Source organism: Rhipicephalus microplus, chromosome 6 (genome assembly GCF_043290135.1).
Source record: "Rhipicephalus microplus isolate Deutch F79 chromosome 6, USDA_Rmic, whole genome shotgun sequence".
In the NCBI taxonomy this organism is placed as follows: domain Eukaryota; kingdom Metazoa; phylum Arthropoda; class Arachnida; order Ixodida; family Ixodidae; genus Rhipicephalus; species Rhipicephalus microplus.
Window position 1 is genome coordinate 58,459,133 of NC_134705.1, and position 22,240 is coordinate 58,481,372.

Here is a 22,240-nt window from a genome sequence, read left to right on the forward strand (position 1 = left end):
CACAATCTCTGCCATTCTGGCGCAGAGCTGAAGGGGAGAAGGAGGTCAGATGCGCGGGCGGGTCAACCAGCTCTACAGGAGAGGGAAGGCCGGCTGACGCGCACGCTCGTGCGAGTTGCTGCGCGGGCAAGCGCATTAGTTTCTGAGGAAAGGGGAGGCCGGAAGATTTGCTCCCACATGCCTGTTGGAAGGTGGCTCCCAGGGAGCGCAAGACGCGAGTTTTGAATTACCGTAGTCGTGATGAGACGTAAACTGTCGCACGCTATAATATATCGATTTGATGTATTTCAAAATGATCAGTAAACCAGGTTCTGACCGTCTAGTGTATGAAATGTTAAAAAACCTACCAATCGAAACACGAAAAACCTTACTTTGTTTGTACAATGCTATCTGGTTTTCTGGCGCTATCCCTACCTCCTGGAAAGAGGCTATTATTATTCCCATTTTGAAAGAGGGCAAAGACCCTTCTTTACCCTCGAGTTATAGGCCTATAGCACTTACAAGCTGCTTGTGCAAAGTCTTCGAAAAAATGATAAACTGCCGACTTGTACATTTTCTTGAAACAAATAATTTGCTCGACCCATTTCAGTGCGGGTTCCGAGAAGGTAGATCCACCACAGACCACCTTGTTCGTATCGAGGCACAGATCAGAGACGCCTTCGTCCATAAACAATATTTTCTCTCTGTGTTCCTCGATATCTAAAAGGCTTATGATACAACATGGCGTTTCGGCATTCTAAGAGACCTTTCCCACCTTGGCGTGCGCGGAAGAATGTTTCACATAATCAAAAGTTACCTGTCAAACCAGACATTCCGTGTCCGAGTGGGCACGGTTCTTTCCCAAACATTTGTTCAGGAAACAGGCGTGCCACAAGGTGGTGTACTTAGCTGCACACTTTTTCTCATAAAAATGAATTCCTTGCACTTGTCCATCCCTCGCAATATGTTTTATTGCACATATGTCGATGACGTCCAGCTTGGCTTTAGGTCTTGCAATCTGCCATTGTGTGAGCGGCAGGTTCAGTTAGGTTTAAACAAGCTCTCCAAATGGGCAGAGGAAAACGGATTCCGACTGAACCCACAAAAAAGCACGTGTGTTTTGTTCTCTCGAAAGAGAGGCATGCACTCGGAACCTGACATTCGACTGAACGGGCAATGTCTGTCCGTCAAAGCCGAGCATAAATTCTTAGGCCTAATCTTGGACAACAAGTTGTCCTTCGTGCCGTATATCAAGTATCTAAAAACAAAATGTTTAAAAGCCATGAATGTTTTAAAAGTGTTGTCACGTACTACTTGGGGTAGTGATAGGCAATGCCTCATGAACCTCTATAGAAGCCTCATTCGCACCCGCTTAGATTATGGGGCCGTTGTCTATCAGTCTGCTACTCAAAGTGCCTTGAAGATGCTGGACTCCGTGCACCATTTGGGCATCCGCCTTTCTACGGGTGCTTTTCGCACCAGCCCCGTAGAAAGCCTTTACGTTGAGTCAAATGAGTGGTCGCTTCATCTGCAAAGAACCTACATGTCCTTTGTTTACTTCCTTAAGGTGAAAGCAGACAAGGAGCACCCCTCATACTCTACAATTAATGATTTGTCGAGCTCAACTCTGTTTCAAAACAGGCCTTCGATGAGGCAGCCCTTCTCAGTTCGCCTGAAGTGTCTAGCTCAAGAAACTGCAGTGTCACTTGAACATAGTTTAATGGCTCCTGTAGCATACCCGCCACCGTGGCAGTGGCAGACTATAGACTGCGATGTGTCTTTCCTAGAAGTTACAAAACATGCACCTATTGCCCATATCCGAACATACTTTTTGGAACTTCAACACAAATACACACGTCCTGAGTTCTTCACAGATGCCTCCAAGACTAACTCCTCTGTGTCCTACGCTGCTGTCGGCCCATCCTTTTCGGATGCTGGCCCTCTACATCCACGCACAAGTATCTTCACAGCGGAAGCTTACGCGATACTTGTGGCAGCTAAACACATAAAACAATTACAAATACAAAAAGCAGTAATTTATACAGACTCCCTCAGTGTAGTAACGGCTCTGCACACTCTTAAAAAACACAAAAACCCAGTCCTTGTCTCACTTTACTCCATTTTATGCACACTCCACACACACAAACAACATGTTGTAGTGTGCTGGGTGCCAGGGCACCGTGAGATTCAAGGCAACGTGAGGGCGGATCAGCTCGCTGCATCCGTCCATGAGAGCACCGCCATTACATCCATATCAATCCCGGCCCTTGATCTTAAGCCGTCTCTCAAGCGAAACCTCCGGGACTACTGGCAGAGCAAGTGGGATACACACACACAAAACAAACTACACGTTATCAAGCCACACCTTGGCCATTGGCCACCAGTATCAAAATCACGTCTAACAGAGGTAACACTAACAAGACTCAGGATAGGACACATATACACGACACACACACATCTTTTGTCCGGTGGTGATCCACCATTGTGTGATAAATGTGGTGAGACATTAACAGTTGTTCACGTTTTAATTCAATGTAAACATTTAGACACTCTAAGAAGACAACACTTCCCACTATCCTACCGACAACATATACCTTTACACCCTTCAATGTTTGTCGGTAGGGAACCGCTTTTTAGTCACAAATCATTATTAGCGTTTTTAAAGAAAATTCATAATTTTCATATCATATACCCGGGCATACCGTAGCACGACCTCTCTAGAGAGGTTTTTGCTGCGGTGGCTACACAGGAAAGCACTTGCCTCACGGCCCTTGCACGCAAGGGTACTAACGTGTGAGGTACTTGTGCTAATGCCATACATATCCACCATCGTCTTATTATCACCAACTTTTGTCATCATTCACACCACACACATCTTTCACGGCATGGTCATCATTTTATTACTTGTATGTTTTTACCCGCCTTATCGCGAGGAATTTTATGGCCCTTATACAGCCGCTTATCACAATCATTGTCCATATTTTTAGTAAGATGAAATGGCGCTCTTTGGCCAACAAATGGCCCTTGCGCCAAAAACACCATACATCATCATCAAAATGATCAGTAAATGCTTGTTGTGGACATAGTATGCTTCGTTATATTCATTGTGAGGAAATTTTTGCTTCGTTAAAACGAGATTTTAAATATATAGGCGTCTATGGGAATTTCAAGGGGAATTAAGATTCCTTCGGTTTATACATGAGTTTTTTATATCTCATTTTATTGTAACGAGTTTTTACTGTATCGATGTAATGAAGAGTGGTAGAAGTGTGGCCAAGTGTGGGTTCAACAACATCGAAAGATTCGCGGAACTGGTACAGCAGTTGGAGGAGATCAGATCGTTCAGATGGCGAAAGTCCGTCTGTGATCGTCGAATCAAATACTTTCGAGAGTGGTTAAGGCTACTGACGGCGGCGAGGTAACTTCAAAATGATTCTTGCTGCATGGTGTTGTCCCTTATCAATGGGCTGCATGCATCCAAGAGATTCGCCTTCAAACAGTTTGATGGTGTACGGAAAGGGATTAGTGAGGCAGAGAGCACTGGCTCCATTAGAAATTGAGAGGATGGAATAAAGTATAAAAAGTGGTTTCCAGCTTGGAAAGAGGATTGATGGCTCAAAGAGTGCTACTTCATCACACATGCCGTCAGAGAACACAGGTAGTAAAACAGCTGCTCTCGGTGGAATGTCGGTGTCTTCTCTGACAACTAGCTTGTGTACGGTTTGATGCGTGTGGTTGCAGGGCTGGTCAAACCACGGCAGCAGTTCAAGTTCGGAACAGGCACAATCTATAACGGCGTGATCACGCTATAGGAAATCCCAGCCAAGTATGGTATCATGAGAGCAGGAGGAAAGGCAATAAATTCAACAATGTAGTGGTCGTCTGCGATGGTGAGTCGGGCAGTGCAGAAGGCTGTAGGTCGAACAGGTTCTCCATTCGCTGAACGTAAACACATCTTATCAAGAGGCATGGTCACTTTTTACAGCTGGCAGCTAAGTTTAGCGTCCATAACGAACAGGGCGACACTGGTATCTACAAAAGCGTATGCATGGGCGCCGTATACAAAAACTTCGATAATAATTGACGGCAAAGTTCGAGGACTTGAGCGTTCCGATAGTGCAGTTCTTGCCTCCTGCATTGCAATGGCTTGTTTCTCTCATTTTGAGGGACCCGTCGTGGACGCATGGGTGACAAGGAGCGATGATTGGGTGAAGGTGAGCGACAAGACGAAGTTGCTGGATAGTCACGTGAAGGCGTGCTAGGCTGAGGATCCGAACTTTCGTAACCAGATGGGGGTCGGTCCATGTAGTTGCTCTGTGATCGGGCGTCTGTGTAGCCAGGCCCGCCACGACCGCAGTATCGGGCAATATGGTCAGGGCCGCCACATGCAAAGCAGATCGACTGGTTATTGTGTGTTTGCCAGGCATTCGAGACAAAAAGCGAGTTCATTATGGGAGTATATATGGTATATATGCCTATAAGCTGTGAAATTTTTATTAAAAAACTCTAAAAATTAAGCATAGTTTTAACTGACTCAATGTTGGTTTTTCAAATGTTTATGCTCTTATTGTTCATTATTTCTTATGCCCTTGTTCATTATTTCTTACCGTGTTTGCTTACTGTTTCTGCTGTTCTGTTCATGCATTTGGTATAGGGCATGCCTTGAACTGCTGTAATCGCTCAGTGTGTGAGGTGGCCAGTTTTTCCTCAAGCTGCTCAGTGCAGCTTTTTCGCCTGGTCTTCTCGCAACCTTGTTGTGCAACAAACTTAATTCAATAGTTTGACGTCGTAAAAATCAAGGGACAGTGGAGCTTAGGTGAACCATCAGCGATGGCAGTTCAAAGTAATGCAAAGTTAGGCAAAGTAGATCAAGGTTTAGCAATGTTTAAAGGAGTTATGCATTGCCATGCACCATCCGAACTCTCGCTATCCTGATGTTTTGCTATTGCAGTTGCTTGGCTATTTCTTGGCTTTCCATTTCCTAGCACATTTGTGAGCTAATCCTGCACGTGAGCTCATCTTGCACTGGGCACTTTTATGATTAGCCATGCTTTACCTTCTGCCACCTTCTTGCCCTTGTTACAGCCAGGCTCCTACACTGAGCCTATGCATTGCTTTCCCTCTCTCAATGCCCTTGACTTCTCCTGGCTGGGCTATACTGCGAATATTGCTGTGTCCAGTCTGGAGGCAAGTAGTGGAGCTGGCTCAATATCTGTGGCATGTACCTACGAACCTTTCTGGTCCCAAATGAGCTCGGTTTTAATGACTTTGCTCTAAAATAAGGAAATATGTTTTGAAAGCATTGTCCCCCCTCTAGGTCCAACTTGTATGAGTGCAGCTGCTTTTCCATATTAATGATCAGTGGTACCTGCATGACCATCGAAAGTGCAAAATCTTCACATGCAACGTGACCTTCAGGTGGAAGACCAGGGCCAAGGCTGTGTGTGCGACTGCATCCTGGGCATCTCGGCCAGCTCACTGGTGCTGCTAGACGATGCCACAGGAGAGCCGGTCTTTGGCTGTGCGACCGCAGCAGTGCTTGGATGGTCGTCACACAGCAGCAGGTGAGGCTGTCAATGGTCGCCATTCTGCATTATGCATCAGCCAGTTCACAATCGTGACACACTTGGCAAGATAGATCATATCAAACCTGTTGACTGCTGTAAGACCTTCAGTCAATTATTAAGTCATGCTTAGGATCAACGTGTCCAGACAAGAATGTCTCTTATATTAGAACTGAGGTCATTGGATTCGTGTAGAAACATGACAACTGAACGTAACCTTAAGAAGTGTGGGAAATATGTTCCATTCAAAAGTCTTGTTTTTGAGAGATTGAAAGAGATGCATAATTCATGTAAGAGACCATTGATATCAGAGTCAGTTGTTCTACTTGAGCAGCAGTTTTGTTTGTGATATTTTCATTTATTAAAAGTGTAGTGCAATTTCCTGTTTGAAAGAACATGATATAAAAGGGAAAAAATAATAAAATGCAGTTGAGCGGAAAAGCGACAGAAATACCAAGCGATTTTACTGTTGAATAAGTCAAAGGCTGTGTAAACATTGTAAATAGCAGTAAAAGACAGCTTACTAATGACTTCATGGGGACATGGGGCAGCCTGTCTAGCCCAACATATTTGCACAGCGCAATATGTCAATTCCCAATCACCAACTGGCCCAAGCATCTGTCTTGTCTAGCCCACTGGCGTTTCACTTGATGACCTCTAGCAGTGGCTGCCACTATGCTAGCAGATGCATACTCGGAGCAGAACGTGTGCATTCCATCAGAAATTACGCCATGCTTTCAGGCAGTCGTATAACATCCAGGCAATCTTTCACCTTCATTGGTTGGCCCGAACTGCACACGCTCATTCACATGACCTTGAACACATATCATATAAACGGATGTATTGTACACAATGAGCATGTCTTCACACGAGCAAATTACCGTATATTGCCAATTTTAAGTCGACCCTACCACTTCGAAACCCTTTTTAGGCAAAAAAAAAAAGTTAACTCTAAACACAGCTTCATACTGCTGCCATAGCACACCAGTAAGTCTTCAAAAGAAAAAGTGGTGCAAAGAAACATTTATTTGGCCATGAGATATTGCTGAACACCCGTCGCCGCTTGACAGAAGAATGCAGAAATCACGATTCGTTGCCATCGCGCAAGCCACTGCTGCTGTTCACGTGGAAGAGCTGCTGGTGCTACTGGGATGCCACACGTGGAAAATGCTGGGCGGACCATGTCCGTTGGCAGTCCATACTAGACATAATTAACCCATTGTGCCTATTCACTCAAAGAGCTCGGTTTGAACTCGGTTAGCAAGAGTCACATGTCTTCAATATCATCATAGAAAACACTCAAGCTTTTGCTCATCTAGTCATGAACCCTATCTCGAACTGCCTGCTCAACAGCAGGGCACCATGCAGACTTTCGTTCGCGAAAGGAACGGCGTTTCACAATGCACGCAAAGATCTTGTTCCTTTTATTTTCTCCATTCCCTCCAGCACTTTACGGACACTTTGAAATTTTGCCCTACTTCAGCGTTTCTTTCCGATTCTGCATAGAGGATGGCTTGCCACTTCAAAGCAGCGCTGTACTGTTGCCGCTGTAGTGGTGGCATCTTGGCGTCCCTTCAGCAGCTTTTCAGATAATGCACACCACTGCTTGCAACCGAGGTGAAATGCAGAAATAGCGAACAGGCTGAGCGCATCGTGAGTGCAACAATATGTGATGACGCTCATGGGTTAGCGCAGGTTATATTTGACTGGTCATGTGGTCTAGTTCCTTGCAAAGTGCTGCCATCCCACACGGCGCTTCCAGATTTTTCATGAAACACCCATGGTGCTTCAGGGAAATCTGAATTTTTGAATTATACCTAGTTAGCAAGCACTGTTAGGGCCCGCTGGCCACTAGAGCGAGAAACGCATGTCACATTTTTCGCAGGCGGTAAACCTCATGTTTTTTGGGAGGCAGAGATGCATCTCGAAGTTTTTTCTGACATATAAGCGTGTGTTGCATTGTCAGTGAGCGATAAATGCATCTCGCGCTCATGCGCTGTCACACCAATATGCGGTGAGTGCAGGTGTTGTTGTCGATCTTGCCTGACAGACGTGCCGATGCCGTGGTGCTACCATTGAGACCGTGATGTCGTTGGCCATGGGTCATGAAAAAATGTTGTATCTCTGACGCACCGTTGCTGACACCGCCTCCTCTAGCCACCATAGCTAGACCGTAGTTTCGCGATCGTCCTAGCAGATCGTAAAAATGTCCGGCTCCGAATGTGGCGGGCGGGCATTGAGAGATAGCAGTTAGTGCGACTCCGTTGCCTCTATGACTGAAGTTATCAATGCGTCGAATAGCAGTGAATCTGAGGACAAGCATGACGACCATTCGTTGGACCCCTCAGAAAAGCCGACTTTATGATTCCAAATCATCTTTACGATTCCGCGTATTGGTTGACCCCCGAACTTTGGGAGGCCATTTTATGAAAAAAATGTGGACTTATAATTGGTAATATACGATAGATGACCATGCATAAATAAGTCATGTGCTTCAAAGCAAAATTGTAGGTTCACCATTGCCACCAGCATTCCAAGCTCAGTGGTGATGTCCGTGGGCATGAGAGCATCCAGATTTTTTTAATCATGTGCTTCCTCCGTGTCATAGCTTCAGCTGTTAAGCGGACTAAGGCAAGGGCAATTAATATGTTATCTTTCTTTGTCCCCGCACCACTCTTGGCTGTGAAAAACTGTGCACAATTGTAGCACATAGCTTTAAAGTTAAAGTGAACCTGTGCATATACCGTATGAATCGGACTATAGGTCGAGTGGGAGTGTAGGTCGACCCCCCAAGTATAGGTGACCGAAAAAGAAAAACAAAGGGAAAACCTAAAATTGCTGAAGCACACTTATTTGCAAATCGGGTGCACTGTACTCTGATCGGCGGAGCTCCCCTTAACCACCATCGCAACTGCTCTTTTTCATCAGACGAAGCGCCACTCTTTTCTGAAGACGAGAGTTTGTTGCTGCCTGCCTGCCACAGTGCATCATGTTCCATGCCATCCAGCAAGTTGCCGATGCAACATTTCTAAAAAGCATTTTCCACCATGCAATCTGGCAAGAAACGCCAGGCGAAAAGCATCCTGCCCTAAACAGTCGCTAGCGGAGGCGGCCAGTCGGCATCTTTGGGTTGTCGCCGGACATTTACTCGTGATACTCCATCCACACTCGGTTCTTGAACGGCTTTTTTAGCACTACGTTGAGCGGCTGGAGAGTAGACGTCATACCACCTGGTATCACGATGAGGTCTATTTTTCCATCGCCGAGTGCGCACTTCACAGCATCAGTCAAATGACAACAAAACGCTTTCAACACAAGCATGCTGCGAGGAAGCAGCAGTGCACTTGGCCCAAGGTTCCAGGTTACCGTATTTACTCGCACAATCCTCGCACCTTTTTTTTTTGGCGGAAAACCGATGCAAAGTTGGGGGGTGCGAGAATTACATGAGAAAACTATCCACGAAAACATACAGTTCGAAAAAGAAAACTAAGTGGCCGCAAATTGGGATTCTCACACCAGCAACTAACAGCAAGCTTCAAGAAGTACTAATTAAAACTTACCTCAACAATAAAAGCACAGCTTCAACACAAGACAAGATTTATTTTAGACACAGAAGGCGCAAGCGAATAGCCGAGAGTTAGAATACCGTACGCAAAGCTCGTGGGCCTAGCGGCAGCATTCGTGGCTCAACAGGAGCCCGCAAAAGGTAAGCGTAGGACTTCAGTATTGGAATGATGGCCATTTAACAGAATTGCCCCGCAGTTGCCTTCTGACGAAATAAAGTTTACCATCAATCTCAGTCTTGGGCACACGGAAGGCCCAACGCGTCTTGGTGGCTTTCATTAAGCGAACACAACACTCATCGACTCCGAAGGACCTACCGGCGGCCTTGTTGCCTTTGTTTAGTGCAAGATCAATCACTCTCAGCTTAAAAGCAGCGGTGTAGTTTTCGTATCTTCTCATAACGTCGTAACATTTTGGGCACAACGTACAAAATACGCCGCAACATCCACTTCCCACTTTGGCTTGGCTTGAATTGGATTGAATCTCGGTGCAATAATAGTACTCTATGCTTAGGAGATGGTGCGGGCTATCATCATCAGTGGCTGGAACGAGCATACGACATTTCGGGGGTACGATAATTACTCGAGGAAAAAAAAGAAATCTTATTTTTGTTGGGCGATGAGGGGGGTGCGAGAATTATGCGAGTGCGAGGATTACGCAAGTCAATACGGTACTCATATCCATTCAAGCGTCATGGCCTCATTCATGCATCCTTTTTGGTTGATGCCAACAATAACACCTGGTGGGAATGTTTCTTTGGCATTGTTTTTTTGTTTGAAAATGATGAAGGGCAAAAGCTTTTTACTGTCTTTCACTGCAAGCCGGCATGACGGTGAAGAGCGAGTGCTCATTGCCATTGGACAACAGCTTCACATCCTTGGCGCCACGCTGCGTGATCGTGGTCGACAAACACGTGTCGAACCACACGGTGGTGTCATCGGCATTGCCAATCTGCACATGACCTAGTTGTGCAGTTCTTGAAGCTGGTTTACAAAGCGCTGAAGGTTCACAAGCTTGTCCTCGAACTCTTTCGGCAACATTTGACAGATGGATGTGTGCCAGCAAAGAAAAAATCCCTTGAATTTCATGAATCGACGCACTTACGAATTTAGTGCACGGAACTCTTCTCTCGTGAGCCCAGCTTCTTGAGCGAGCTGCACAGCCTTGTTGTGAATGGTATTTAAGTTCACTGGCAGCGAGCTCGCATGAACTTCCCTTGCAAAGTCTGGTAGCGTATCCTTTAGCTGGGGATGAACCACTCTTAGCCCACGAAAAAACATTTTCCGAGGATTGCACATCTGCAGCTTTCTTTTCTGCACTGTCCAACAACGCACGCTTTTTTCTGAAACACCCAAGCGGCGCTGAGCAGCCATGTTGTCGTTTGCTTTTGCGAACTTAGCAACATTCAGTTTAGACGCTACTGAGAACTGCCTCCTCGTGCCGCTACTCGTATTATGTGAATGAAAAAAAATGTGATACAAATCAAATGCAATGTCAAATGGAGCGAAAGCTCAGAACAAATCATAATCACTTTACAAACACCAAAAATACAGGCACACACGAAAAATATGCCTGTTGTTAGATTTAGATGTGGATATAGCCGTGTGTGGCTTTTCACGCGCATGCAAGCTACGTGTTGCCAGACAGCGGCGCACTGTCAGCTAGACACCGCTATTTAAGACTAGGGGTGACTTTAGCTCGCTGTTTTATTGCGAGTATTGTATCTCAACTTATATTTCAGTTTATACGGCACTCAATGACGAGAAAACCAATGGTTGGCCTCCTTGGTGCTTTATGATTGTCATGGTACAGTGTTGCACAATGCCGTGTGCTGACTGCTTGTTCACAGTTCATGTGCACCTTCTGGTTAATGCATTCATCTCAGTGTAAATAAAAAGCATTGACTTTCCCGACGGTACTAGAATTTTTGTTTTCTTTCAGTGAGAATCAATTGGCAGATTATGACCAGAAACGGCCTATTAACAACATTTACAAGTTTGTGCCTATAGTAAGCATCGAGCTTGCAGTGCTGGTGCGCTAGTTACCATGCTAGATTTTTATGCAAAGTTATAAGAGATGGATTTCGCCGGCAGATGTATTTCGCCGGCCTGTGAAAAACTCAAGCAGTGAGTGTACAGAAATGTGGATTTACACAAATAAGGCCCTAGATGGTATGACAGTACATTGCATATTTGTACAGTGAAAGCTCGTTAATTCGAACTTCAATGATTCGAATTTATGGATAACTCGGAACTGTAAGTTATGGTCCGGCCAAGCTCCATACAAGCCTATGAATAAAAAAGCCCGTTAATTCGGTTGCGAATAGGTTCCGCCGCGGATAATTCGAACTACGCGCCACCGGCGGCTTGGCTAGTCATTCGATAGGACTGCTGCCGAGTTACGAGGCAGCATGGACAGGGAGCGGAGAGGAGAGAAAAACGGAGAAACTGGCACGGAGGCCAGAGTGCAGCAAATAGCGCCACTTACTCTTCACCACCCACAATCTCTCTCTCGGCGGCTGCCTGCTGTCCGTCCTACGTAACCTCCAAGATTTGTTTTTTTTTTTTTTAAGTGCCAATCTCGGAGCCTTTGAAAGTCCTGCGTAGTTGTCGCTGTTAGATGACAGAGGGCATGACCAGCACACAGCAAATCGTATGCGTCGTAGCTTCGCCCAGCCTTCTCTGCAGTGTCTCAGGCGTGCCTCGTACACCTAGGTTGTTGGTGCTGGGAGTAGCTTCCGACTGTCGCGATTCTTTGTGTTGGTGTTAGGCCTCGGCTAACGTTTGTTGCGGTAGCGCCAGTAGTAGCTTCCCGTCTGTCGCGATTTTGCTGCTCCGACTTGATGGCATGTGCCCGCGGCAAATACTGTGTCAAAACACTTCAGGAAAAAGCCGATATCCTGCGGGAAGTGGACAGCGGACTCTTGCCTAAGCAAGATATCGCAAAAAAGCATGGGATACCGAAAACGATGCTATCTACTTATATAAAAAATAGGAGGACTATTGAAGACGCCTTAGAGGCAGAAGTTGCGACCAAAAGGAGGAGGTTGCGGCCTGCAAAGTATCCTCACCTCGAGAAAGCGCTTCTCATTTGGATAAAGGAAATGCGTTCGCAAGTGCACTCAAGTGCAGTCGTGTGTTGTGCACTCACGGATGGCAACATAATATGTCAGGTGAGAAGTGCAGAATCTGTCGCTGCCAGTGACGATGATGAGGAGGAGGACGAAGCACCAGCGCGGCCCTCTGCTGCGGAAGTTATGGCCGGATTGAATGCCGCCTGTCTTTTCTTAAGTTTTGAAGAAGGCGGAGAAGAGACCTTCCGCCAAATTCGCTCGTTAGAGCAAAAAGTGCTGGCTGTCGCCTTCAAGGAAAGAAGGCAGACCGCGATCACAGATTTTTTCAAAAAATAAATTGTTATGCCCTACTCACAGTGTACTATTGTTCTTCACTTTCGTTAGTTTGAATTTTCATTAATTCAAACTGAGGTGGCTTCTCCTTGCAATTCGAATTAACGAGCTTTTACTGTATGCTCTGTTTTGCTATACTCTAATTGACGCTGTGTTAATGGTGGGCTTGTTGCCAATCAGCCGTGGTTCATATGGCTATCTGATGTTTTATCAAGGTCACTAGTGATTTTACTTTGATTATTTGATTGTTTCATGCATGACTGTCATTTTTGCTTGTAGCAACCAAAATGTTGCACTGATAATAGCACAGGGGTGAAGGTGCTCTCGTGCATAGAAGAAGAAAAAAGTTGGGACGAAGTGTTGTGCAATGTGATAAAAAAGAAGAAAAAAAATTGGACTCGTATCTGCATGTTACACTGCAAATTTCGTCGAAAGACGAAAGCCTTGCATCTGGAGAGAGTGAACAAAACGTTTATTTGATGTTCTGGGCAAGGAAATCGGTGAATGGGATTCTGGAGGCGCTGCATCAGACTGCCTCAAGCGTGCAGCGGAGGCGAACGAGCGCACCGAGTCGCATTACACATGAGACATGAGCGCTATCTGGCAGTTATCTTGGAAAATGAAGCACGCGGCGTGCACACACGTCTTAGAGGCGATAAGGTGTAGAACGCAAGGCGACGGGTAGGTGCCTCCACCATGTCGTCTTAGCAAAGCGTTGGAAATACTTGCCTTTTCATGCAAGCGTTGTATTATCAGCGCAGCGTTAGAAATGCTTTGATCCATGGAATTGCTTATGTGTGCCTTTTCAAGTATAAAGGCACACATGCAGAATATTGCCGTGTTGTTATGGTGTTTCGGATATGTGCAATAATCGCTTTTTAATCGACAATCGCACAAGTATGAACGCTAAAACTTGAGCAATATTGGTGGGCGCTGCGGATGGGGTCCGCTGTTTAGAGTATCGTTTCATGCCTGTGGTGCCGTTAAGGGGGGATAAACAGACAAATGTACAGACAGACAGACCAAAAACTTTGCATCAAAGGTCCCCAAATAAGACTATCGTCTTTAAAATGTAGCAGGTTAGGCATACACTTGCCAAGCTTCACTTATTCACCCCCCCCCCGCCCTTTTCTAAATATGGGAAGGGCTCCTAGTTTTTCTACATTTACACTTTTCCACTGCTACCATCGGGGGCGCAGCGGGGCAGAAACAGGTAGGTGAAACATGGAGCTTTCAAACTGAGTACTACATCTCGTTTCAGTTACATGCGAGAAAATTAGCGTTCATTTTGCTTTTTTTGTTCGATTTCATCATACTGTACATTGCAAGCAGCTCATTATTTTAAAGCTTAAACATCAGTTTGCTTGTTTTTCTGTGTCTTGCGGCAGGTTGTTTTTGTGTCTGTTAGTTTGACTGATTGGTCACGTTGATGTCTCTCGTTCCCAGTCTGAAGCTTTTCTACCACCAGGGAGAGTGCGTAGTCCTTCGGGCACGTGACTCTGACGCTGACGAGGCGCAGGAGATTGTGACCAGGTTGGCCTGTGTCACCGACGGATGCGAGGCAAGTGACCAGTTTTTTACGCATCGAGTTGATAACTCGTGCCACAATGCTTTCTGCATTCTAGGTGCATAGTAGGTGTGCTAATGATGTAGAACTGTCATTTAGTTAGCTGCTATTAGTGTAAGGAAACTATTGATTGGCCCATTGGCAGTGCCATGGGTGGTACTATTACTGCTATTACCTATCGATAGTGTCGTTAATAATTATGCTGTGGTTGGCTTGTGAGATCGCCACATTTGCGACTTCAACTATTGGCAATACTAGTTTCGTTTAACTTATGAGCAATCTTTTGGCAAAAAAAAAATACAGTAGACTTTCTGTAAACGGAAATTCGTTAAGCAGAGCTGCTGCTTAAATGGAACAACTTTCTCTGTTATGATTGGTTTTATACTTGAATGCTGCAACCCACTTCACCTCTCAATAAATGGAACTCCTGTTAAATGAAACACATTTTCCCGGTCTTTTCAGGTTCCGTTTAATGAGAGCGTACTGTAAATTGTTGCTGCAGTAAAATTGCTGAAATATGTTCATTAACAAATTTATTTTACAATGAACAAACTTAGTCCTTGATATCTTTACTTTGAAATTGCAAAATGCATTGTAAATTTAAGGGGGGACATGGGTCTTAGGGCTCTCTCATTAATTTTATGAACCAAATGTGACAAAAGTTGACATGCTTACTTAGTTTGTTCTGCTGATTCTAAAAATGCAGTGATTTTTTCTGTAGCTTCATTAGTTAATTAAATAATCAAGATAACAATTTCTATTGTTCTTACCACAATGGAAAAATAACCACCTGTCAAAAATTTATAAATGACATAGGGATTGACAGTAGAAAGCATAAGACATACAACATAGGAAGCACATTTTCGATTGGGTCATTATTTCTTACTTTACAGTACACTAAACTTCACAGCTCTGAATGTGGCCATTGTGTGGTCACACAAAAGACTAGTTTAAAAAACTTGCATCAAGATAAATCAAAATCTGCTTTCTATGATGTGTGCCCCAAACATATAGCTTCATGCTGCAAAAAAAGTATTCTGCTATCTGTAATAGTTGCCCATATATTGCAGTAATTTTCATGCAGGGTGTGCTGAATTGCCATTTTGAGAAAATGAAGAAAACATAGAATTCTAACATTTTTAACTGTAAAGATGTATGTACTTAAAATTACATGGCCATTGACGTATAAATGAATGCTAGAAAGCCTAAGGAGTGCAACGCTTCAAGCTGATCTAAAATTGAACAAGTACTTCTCAAATTACAGCACAGTTCATTGCATTTCATTACGGCACAGTTCATTGCATGTAACCAAATACAGAAATTTTTATATTAAAATAAAAAAAAATTGAAGCTGCCCATTAAAAATAGGCTTCCAGCATTGTTTTTTGTGCACATTTAGCTACATTGTGCAAAAACAGTTACAGCTCTAGCTGTCCTAGGTCTACTTTTACCGAACAAGCAAAAGAAAGTGGTCAAAATCTGTGCTTCAAGAATAATGCTGTTAAAACTTTATTTCGCCCCGAAGAAAAAAATATCATGGCACACATACTTTTAGTCAGTCAATATGCACCGGGAATGTAATAGGACTGATTGTTTGCACGAGCGTGTTGTTTCTTCTACTCCTGTAGCAAGTTGTCGTCGTGTGCTTGTCTGCCACGAGGCCGCTTATCAGTTCGGTAACTGTACTGACGGCGGGGTGCGACAAATCCGCGATAGTCGAATAACACAGTTTCAGTTTATTTTGGACATAATTACATGACATGAAATATGTCCACGAGGCAAGGCAAAAGGAGACTCGTATGTCTCCTGACGAGGTCTTCACCCCGGACTTGCACGTCGGACAGCCAGGAGCAAAATCAGAGAAATGCTCATTGCACAACTTATATGAACAAAAAACGAACAGTAAAAAACACATTAGGAAAAAATTATACAAAGTTCACATTGTTCAGGTTTAACAGTTTTTTAAAGTTACATAAATATACAAAATTACATATTTTCATGTTCAAAGCAAAATAATCTTCATTTCAAGGAGGCAGGAAAAGTAGGTTTACTTGTTTTTTAAAATGAGACATACTTGAGTTCTGATTAGCCAATTCGATTAGGGATGGGTATGCATTCAGCAATGAAATAATCTGATAATCTATAGCTTTAGTACCATAATTAGTTCTTGGTCTTGATCCCATCAATGAAATAGTGCAAAAGACATATGCCACTTGTCCATTTAAATATTTGCTTGAGAACATGGTGCGATCACGTTTGAATTCGCGGAAAATCATTGCTGCCAAAGAAATCTGATATAACTCTGAGAATGGTGGTACGTTCAGACTTTTATACAGAGGGTCAGTTGATGGGGGAGAATGGGAAATCATTTTTAGGCTCCTTTTTTGTATAGAGGAAACACGTTCAGCATTCATCTTGTTGCACGTACCCCAGACTAGGTGACAATATGTTAAGTGGGAATGAATAAAAGCGAAGTACAATTGTTTTCTAACACGCAGCGGCAATAAATATTTTAGCCTGTATAACATAGCAAGAGATCTAGATAGTTTAGCACGAACATAATTTATGTGCTCAGACCAGCTGAGGTCAAACCTAAAAACGACTCCCAAGAAGCGGCAAGAGTTGACGGGCATTATTATATTGTTATTGATACTCAATTCTACGTTATGAAGAAGTCTATTTTTTGGGCGAAATGTTACGTACTGTGTTTTCTTTACATTTAAGTTTACTTCGTTCACATTAAGCCAGGTATGAAGTTCGTTTAGCCAGATATTAGCACGGTGCTCTAATAAATTTAAATCTGGACCAGAAAAGAAAACGTTAGTGTCATTAGCGTACATAGCAATGGCGGGAGTAAAAGAAATATTAGCAATATCATTAATATACAAAAGAAAGAGCAAAGGACCTAAAATAGATCCCTGTGGGACCCCAAAGTTTATCTTACCTTAGTCTGACTTTAATTCTTGAAACTGTGTATATTGCATTCTGCCTTCGAGGTAACTCTTTAATAATGTAAGGGCCAGTCCACGGATACCATATGTCGTTAGCTTATGAAACAAGATTTGGTGTTTGATCGAATCAAACGCTTTTCGAAAGTCAAGAAAAATTCCAACTGCAAAATATCACTGTTCGAAATTACTAAGTATCTTTTCTTTTACCTGCAGTAGAGCAGATTCCACTGATTTTCCACATTGAAAGCCGTACTGGTGTTTCAAGATAATATTTTTAACTTGAATGAAATCATACAATCGTTTATAAATAATACGCTCTGCGATTTTCGAAAAAAGAGGCAGTACCGATATTGGTCGATAATTATTCAGGTTATTTTTACTGCCACCTTTATGAATGACAGTAACACGCGCAACCTTCATTTTCTCAGGGAAAATGCCGGTCTCCAACATTCTGTTGCAGATATAAGTTAGTGGGGCAGAAATGTCACAGATAGCAGCTTTAATCGGGGAAACGCTGATTTCATCATAACCGGGCGAGCACGTGTCTTTCAGTGCGAACACCGCAGATGCTATCTCTACATCTGAGGTAGGTGTTAGAAACATAGAATCCTTGTAGGCTGTAGGAATGTAGGAAATAGCAGATTTCGAAGATGATGCTACCTTGGGGCCAAGAAAAGCACCTGATCTCGAAAAATGCATATTAAACTGATTTGCAAGCGTGGTGCCAGAGATGGCTGTTCCATTTATGTGTAGTTAAACACGGTGATGTTTTCCGGCTTGTCCAAAATGAGTTACCCGTAAATGTTGCGAACCAAAGTTGCTCCCTCGCTCATCAATTTCGAGGCTACGCGAGTGCCGAGGTGCTAGTTTCCTTTTCACGTAAGACTGCTTTCGAGCGGAGATCGCGACAACGTTGCGAACACGTCGTTAAAAGCAGTCTACCTGTTGCCACTAGCCTCTATTGCGGTGGTGGCGAGCATTTTCACCGCGAACGGATTGACTTTCTGTTGTTCGTCGTTGGCGGCGTACTCCACTCTGACGACCCGTCGCGCAGTTCAAGGTCTTTTCGTCGGGTGGGGGGAACCGTGGCATCGGCGTGCTTAGCGATAAGACTGCGCTTCCGCTCCGTCACTACAAAGATTGATATCTCTTGTAGCTTCACTTCTGCTTTTTACTTGCTGTCCTCTAACTGATGAGGCTGCAAAACAAAGCCGTTCTCAGTAACGTTGTCGGCAACCAACGGGCTCCTACTTGAGTTAGGCCTACATCGGTGACTTGGCGACTGCCGTTGACCTCGTCGAGTTCGTTATCTTCGTTGTCTTGAGCCATAGCGGGGCTTTTTCTGAAGTTCACAGCGAACGAATGACCATCACACCCGCTTCAGAAATTACTGTAGCACGGAACTTCTTTACTGCCGCAGGCAGTCAGTAGCACCATGACGAAATGGCGCATGTCCGTGCGCGTCACGATGGTGAAGCAGACGCCGAAAGCGCCCCTTGGCCAATCTGATGCCTAGGTTTTGTCACGTGCCCCAAGCAGCCAATTGAATGGCGCGCTAGTGCTTCTCAATGACGCGTTTTTGCTAAAAAAACAAGGAGCAAGGCGAGCCAGCGGTGGCGGGAAATGGAAGATGAAGAACGACCCTTCTAAACGAGACCAAGATGAACACGATAGCTCGTGTGTAACAGCAACAGTTCGGCGCGGATAAAGGCGTAATTTTAGCATCAGTTTGCACTCACATTCATCTCACAGGGTTGTTATAAATTGATTTTGTGCCAGAAATAATGACGCGAGAAGCTAGAAACTTCTCAAATAGGTGCAAAAATAGGCACAGATTCTGAAAATGTCAGCTTCAAAAAGTCGATTTTTTTTTTTAGATTTTTGGCCTTCTAAGACCCGTGTCCCCCCGTATGCAATTTCGCCACATGTAATGGCTTCCTTTTCACTGCAGATAAATAATTCAGTCTAATTATTATGTGTCAGCCAAATACTCTGGTGAATGTACACTGCCATGTCAACTCTCTTGCCCTTCAGCTTGCTCCTTCTGACCCTCCATATACCAAATGCTGTAGGCCCGTGTACTCAGATTTGGGTGCACGTTATAGAACCCCAGGTGGTTTAAATTTCTGAAGCTCTACACTACAACATCTCTCATAGTCACATGGTGGTTTTGGGACGTTAAACCCCACAAATCAGTCAATCAACCTCCATATACTATGCACTCGGGGTATAAAGTTTATGCTGCTATGAGTTCACGTGGCTGATTTTGTGCTATCTATACAATGGAATCTCGATAATACTATTGCGGTTGATCCGAATTCCACGATGTTACAAAAAATTAAGGTTACTTTGGATGCACTGCATTATTTAAAATGCTCCATGATTCAGTGTTATACAAACGCATTCCCCAGCCAATGCGAATGATATGAATGTGCGAGTGACTGCTGCACGTGAGTGGCACAACGCGACTTGTTTGTGGGAGGAAGGCCTGTACACACTTGGCTTGGAAGGAAGTGAAGGAAGTGAATGTGTCAAACTGCTCGAAATTTGCCTCGCATTGCCACCATAGTGGCCGGAAAACCACGTCACGAGGCTTGCGCGATAAAAAGGATCCGAGACAACGTGCTGGTCCTTGTCACTTGTGTTTGTTGTCTAAATTTTTGTGCTGAGCAGTCAAATAATGGAATACCAAATAGCGCAATCCCACACTTAACCTCAAATTCAAAGTGGCGGCAAAGGCGCTCGTAGTGGCTCGCATCGGCCCAATTCCAAACTATACTCAAGAACGGCTTTTTGTGGCAGTGCAATCGAGGCTACAGAGCCGAACCATGCCGTTTCACGAGTGTCATTGCGCAGCTGGAAGTATAATTGATGTCTGATTTCCCGGACTCATCTGTGGCACCGTCAAGTTCCCCATAGAACTTCAAAACCGCACGTGTCAGTCCGTTGCCAGCTTTAGCTTAGCGACTCAGCCAAGCCAAACCTCACGGTGTTCGTTCACATGTTGTTTTGTCAGCTCTGCGGTCGTGTCTGTGGTTGATCGTTTGCTGCTGCGCGCTATCTTCAGTGATCACGTTTGCCAACCTTCAGCATCCACCAAGTTCCTAGCTGTTTCATGCTGCGCTTTTTGTCGAGTGAATTGCCGTTTACAGCAATGACACCGGCTGCTCCTTGTCTTCCTTCGGGCCTTCAAAGCTCACAAAGCCCCCTCGTAGGCTCACGATTGAGAAGAAAGCTGCCATCATTGAACAGGTCTAACGCTGTCGGTCGCAGGCAGAGTTGGAGAGGGAGCTCAGAATTTTGAAGCAAACTGTTCTGGACTTCATCAAAAACAAGGCGAAGATCTTGGGAAGTGGCTGCCAAATCAACCGGGGCTGGAAAGAAGAATGTGAGCCAGGGTGTTTACCCGAAGCTCAAGGAAGTGCTCGTCGTGTGGCTCAGTGCCATGATCGCTAAGAAAATCCCAGTGTCAGGCGACATCCTGAAGCAGAAGGCGGAGTTTTTCGCGCTTCAGATGGGCGTGAAGTACTTCAAGCTGAGCGATGCATGGCTTCGCAATTTCAAGAGCCGCAATGGCTTGAAATGCAAGAAGATGTGCGGGGAAAGCGGCGCCGTTGGCGATTCCATCTCCGCCGAATATCGGGATGGAAAGCTGCAGTCCTTGCTTCAGCAGTTTCCGCCTAATGATATTGCTACGTGCCAGTGCATGCAGTTGAAGAAAATAAAGCAGATAGACTGGCGCGAGCTAATCTGTGCGGCTAGCGCTGATTTTCGCCGGGTCTGGTTGGCGTCTACTAAATGGCCAAGCACTGTGATTTGATGACATCCAAAGTGACATTTGGACGAGTTGAGCTGCAGGCCAGCGCGACGGAAGATTCCCAGTATAGCTGAGAGGTGCTCTATATGAGTTTCAAATGTTGGTGAAAAGACGATGACGTCGTCCAAGTAGCACAAACAGGTGGACCATTTGAATCCTCTGAGCAGGGAGTCCATCATTCGTTCGAAGGTGGCTGGAGCGTTACAAAGGCCGAAGGGCATGACCTTGAACTGATATAGGCCATCAGGGGTGATGAATGCCGTCTTCTCACGGTCCATTTCATCTACCTCTATCTGCCAGTAGCCGGAACGAAGGTCTATGGAGGAAAAATAGTAGGACCGATAGAGGCAATCAAGCGCATCATCTATTCGTGGCAGAGGGTAGACGTCTTTTTTGGTAATTTTGTTTAGGTGTCGATAATCCACGCAGAAACGCCATGCACCGTCTTTCTTGCGGACTAGCACTACAGGAGAAGCCCAAGGACTGCAGGATGGCTCAATGATGTCCTTGGCGAGCATTTTGTCGACCTCACTTTGAATGATGTGACGCTCGGCCGCCGACACCCGATATGGACACCTATGAATAGGATGCTCATTACCAGTGTTTATGCTGTGGCTCATACCAGTAGCTTTCCCCAACGGACGGCTGCTGATGTCAAAAACGTCGATGTAGGACAGCAGAACCCGGTGGAGCTCTTCAGTCTGCTGCGGCGTTAAGTTGGAAGCGATCATAGAAGTAATAGCGTTGTCGGAGCGAGTGGCAGATTGATGTTGAGCGTGGGGGGTCAGAAGGAGCGGCCATCGGGAAAACATCTACCGCATTGTCTTCTGAGGTGCAGAGCAAGGCCAAAGAGATCCCTTGTGGCAGAACTTGAGGTGTCAAGCTAAAGTTGACAACTGGGAGGCACGTAGAATTTCTTGCGACGGACAGAATGGTGTGCGGTAATGTAATGCCACGGCTTATGAGAACATCGGTGATAGGGGTCGGAACATAGTCACCGTCGGGAACTGGTGGTATTGAGACAAGCTCTATGTAGGTCAGTGTCTGTGGAGGGAGACGCGCGTGTCCCGTTGTGCAGAGGCGACTCGGCCGTTGTGCAAGAGGTTCTGTTGCGGGCAAGTGTAGATGGAGCGTACTGGTCGAACAGTCTATGATGGCAGAATGCGCGGACAGGAAGTCGAGGCCTAAGATTACGTCGTGGGGGCAATTATCAAGGACAGTGAAGAGAACAACTGTGTGTCGATCCGCAATGCTTACACGAGTGGAGCACATTCCAACGGTAGATGCTATTCCACCATCCGCAACACGGACGAACTGAGTGGTCGCAGGGGTTAGGACCTTCTTGAGCTTGTGGCGAAAATCACTCGTCGTCACGGAAAGTTGGGCGCCGGT

General features: G+C 45.0%; 1 protein-coding gene and 1 long non-coding RNA gene across 4 annotated transcripts in view; one reads left to right on the top strand and one right to left on the bottom strand.

Annotated features, from left to right (window-relative positions):
- LOC142765267 (uncharacterized) overlaps positions 1 to 10,768 on the bottom strand; it is a 52,025-nt gene extending 41,257 nt beyond the window's left edge. The window contains exons 1-2 of the long non-coding RNA XR_012884128.1: positions 9,425 to 10,768; positions 5,348 to 5,567 (exon numbers count right to left, since the gene is read on the bottom strand). This is a non-coding gene — a long non-coding RNA (uncharacterized LOC142765267). The remainder of the gene's footprint in view (positions 1 to 5,347; positions 5,568 to 9,424) is intronic.
- The window catches only part of LOC119167637 (signal-induced proliferation-associated 1-like protein 2), a 186,533-nt gene that overhangs the window by 99,459 nt on the left and 64,834 nt on the right, over positions 1 to 22,240 (top strand). For all 3 annotated transcript variants that reach the window (XM_037419144.2, XM_075865990.1, XM_075865991.1), the window contains exons 14-15: positions 5,398 to 5,543; positions 13,960 to 14,074. In XM_037419144.2, the coding sequence (XP_037275041.2) occupies positions 5,398 to 5,543; positions 13,960 to 14,074 (261 nt within the window). The remainder of the gene's footprint in view (positions 1 to 5,397; positions 5,544 to 13,959; positions 14,075 to 22,240) is intronic.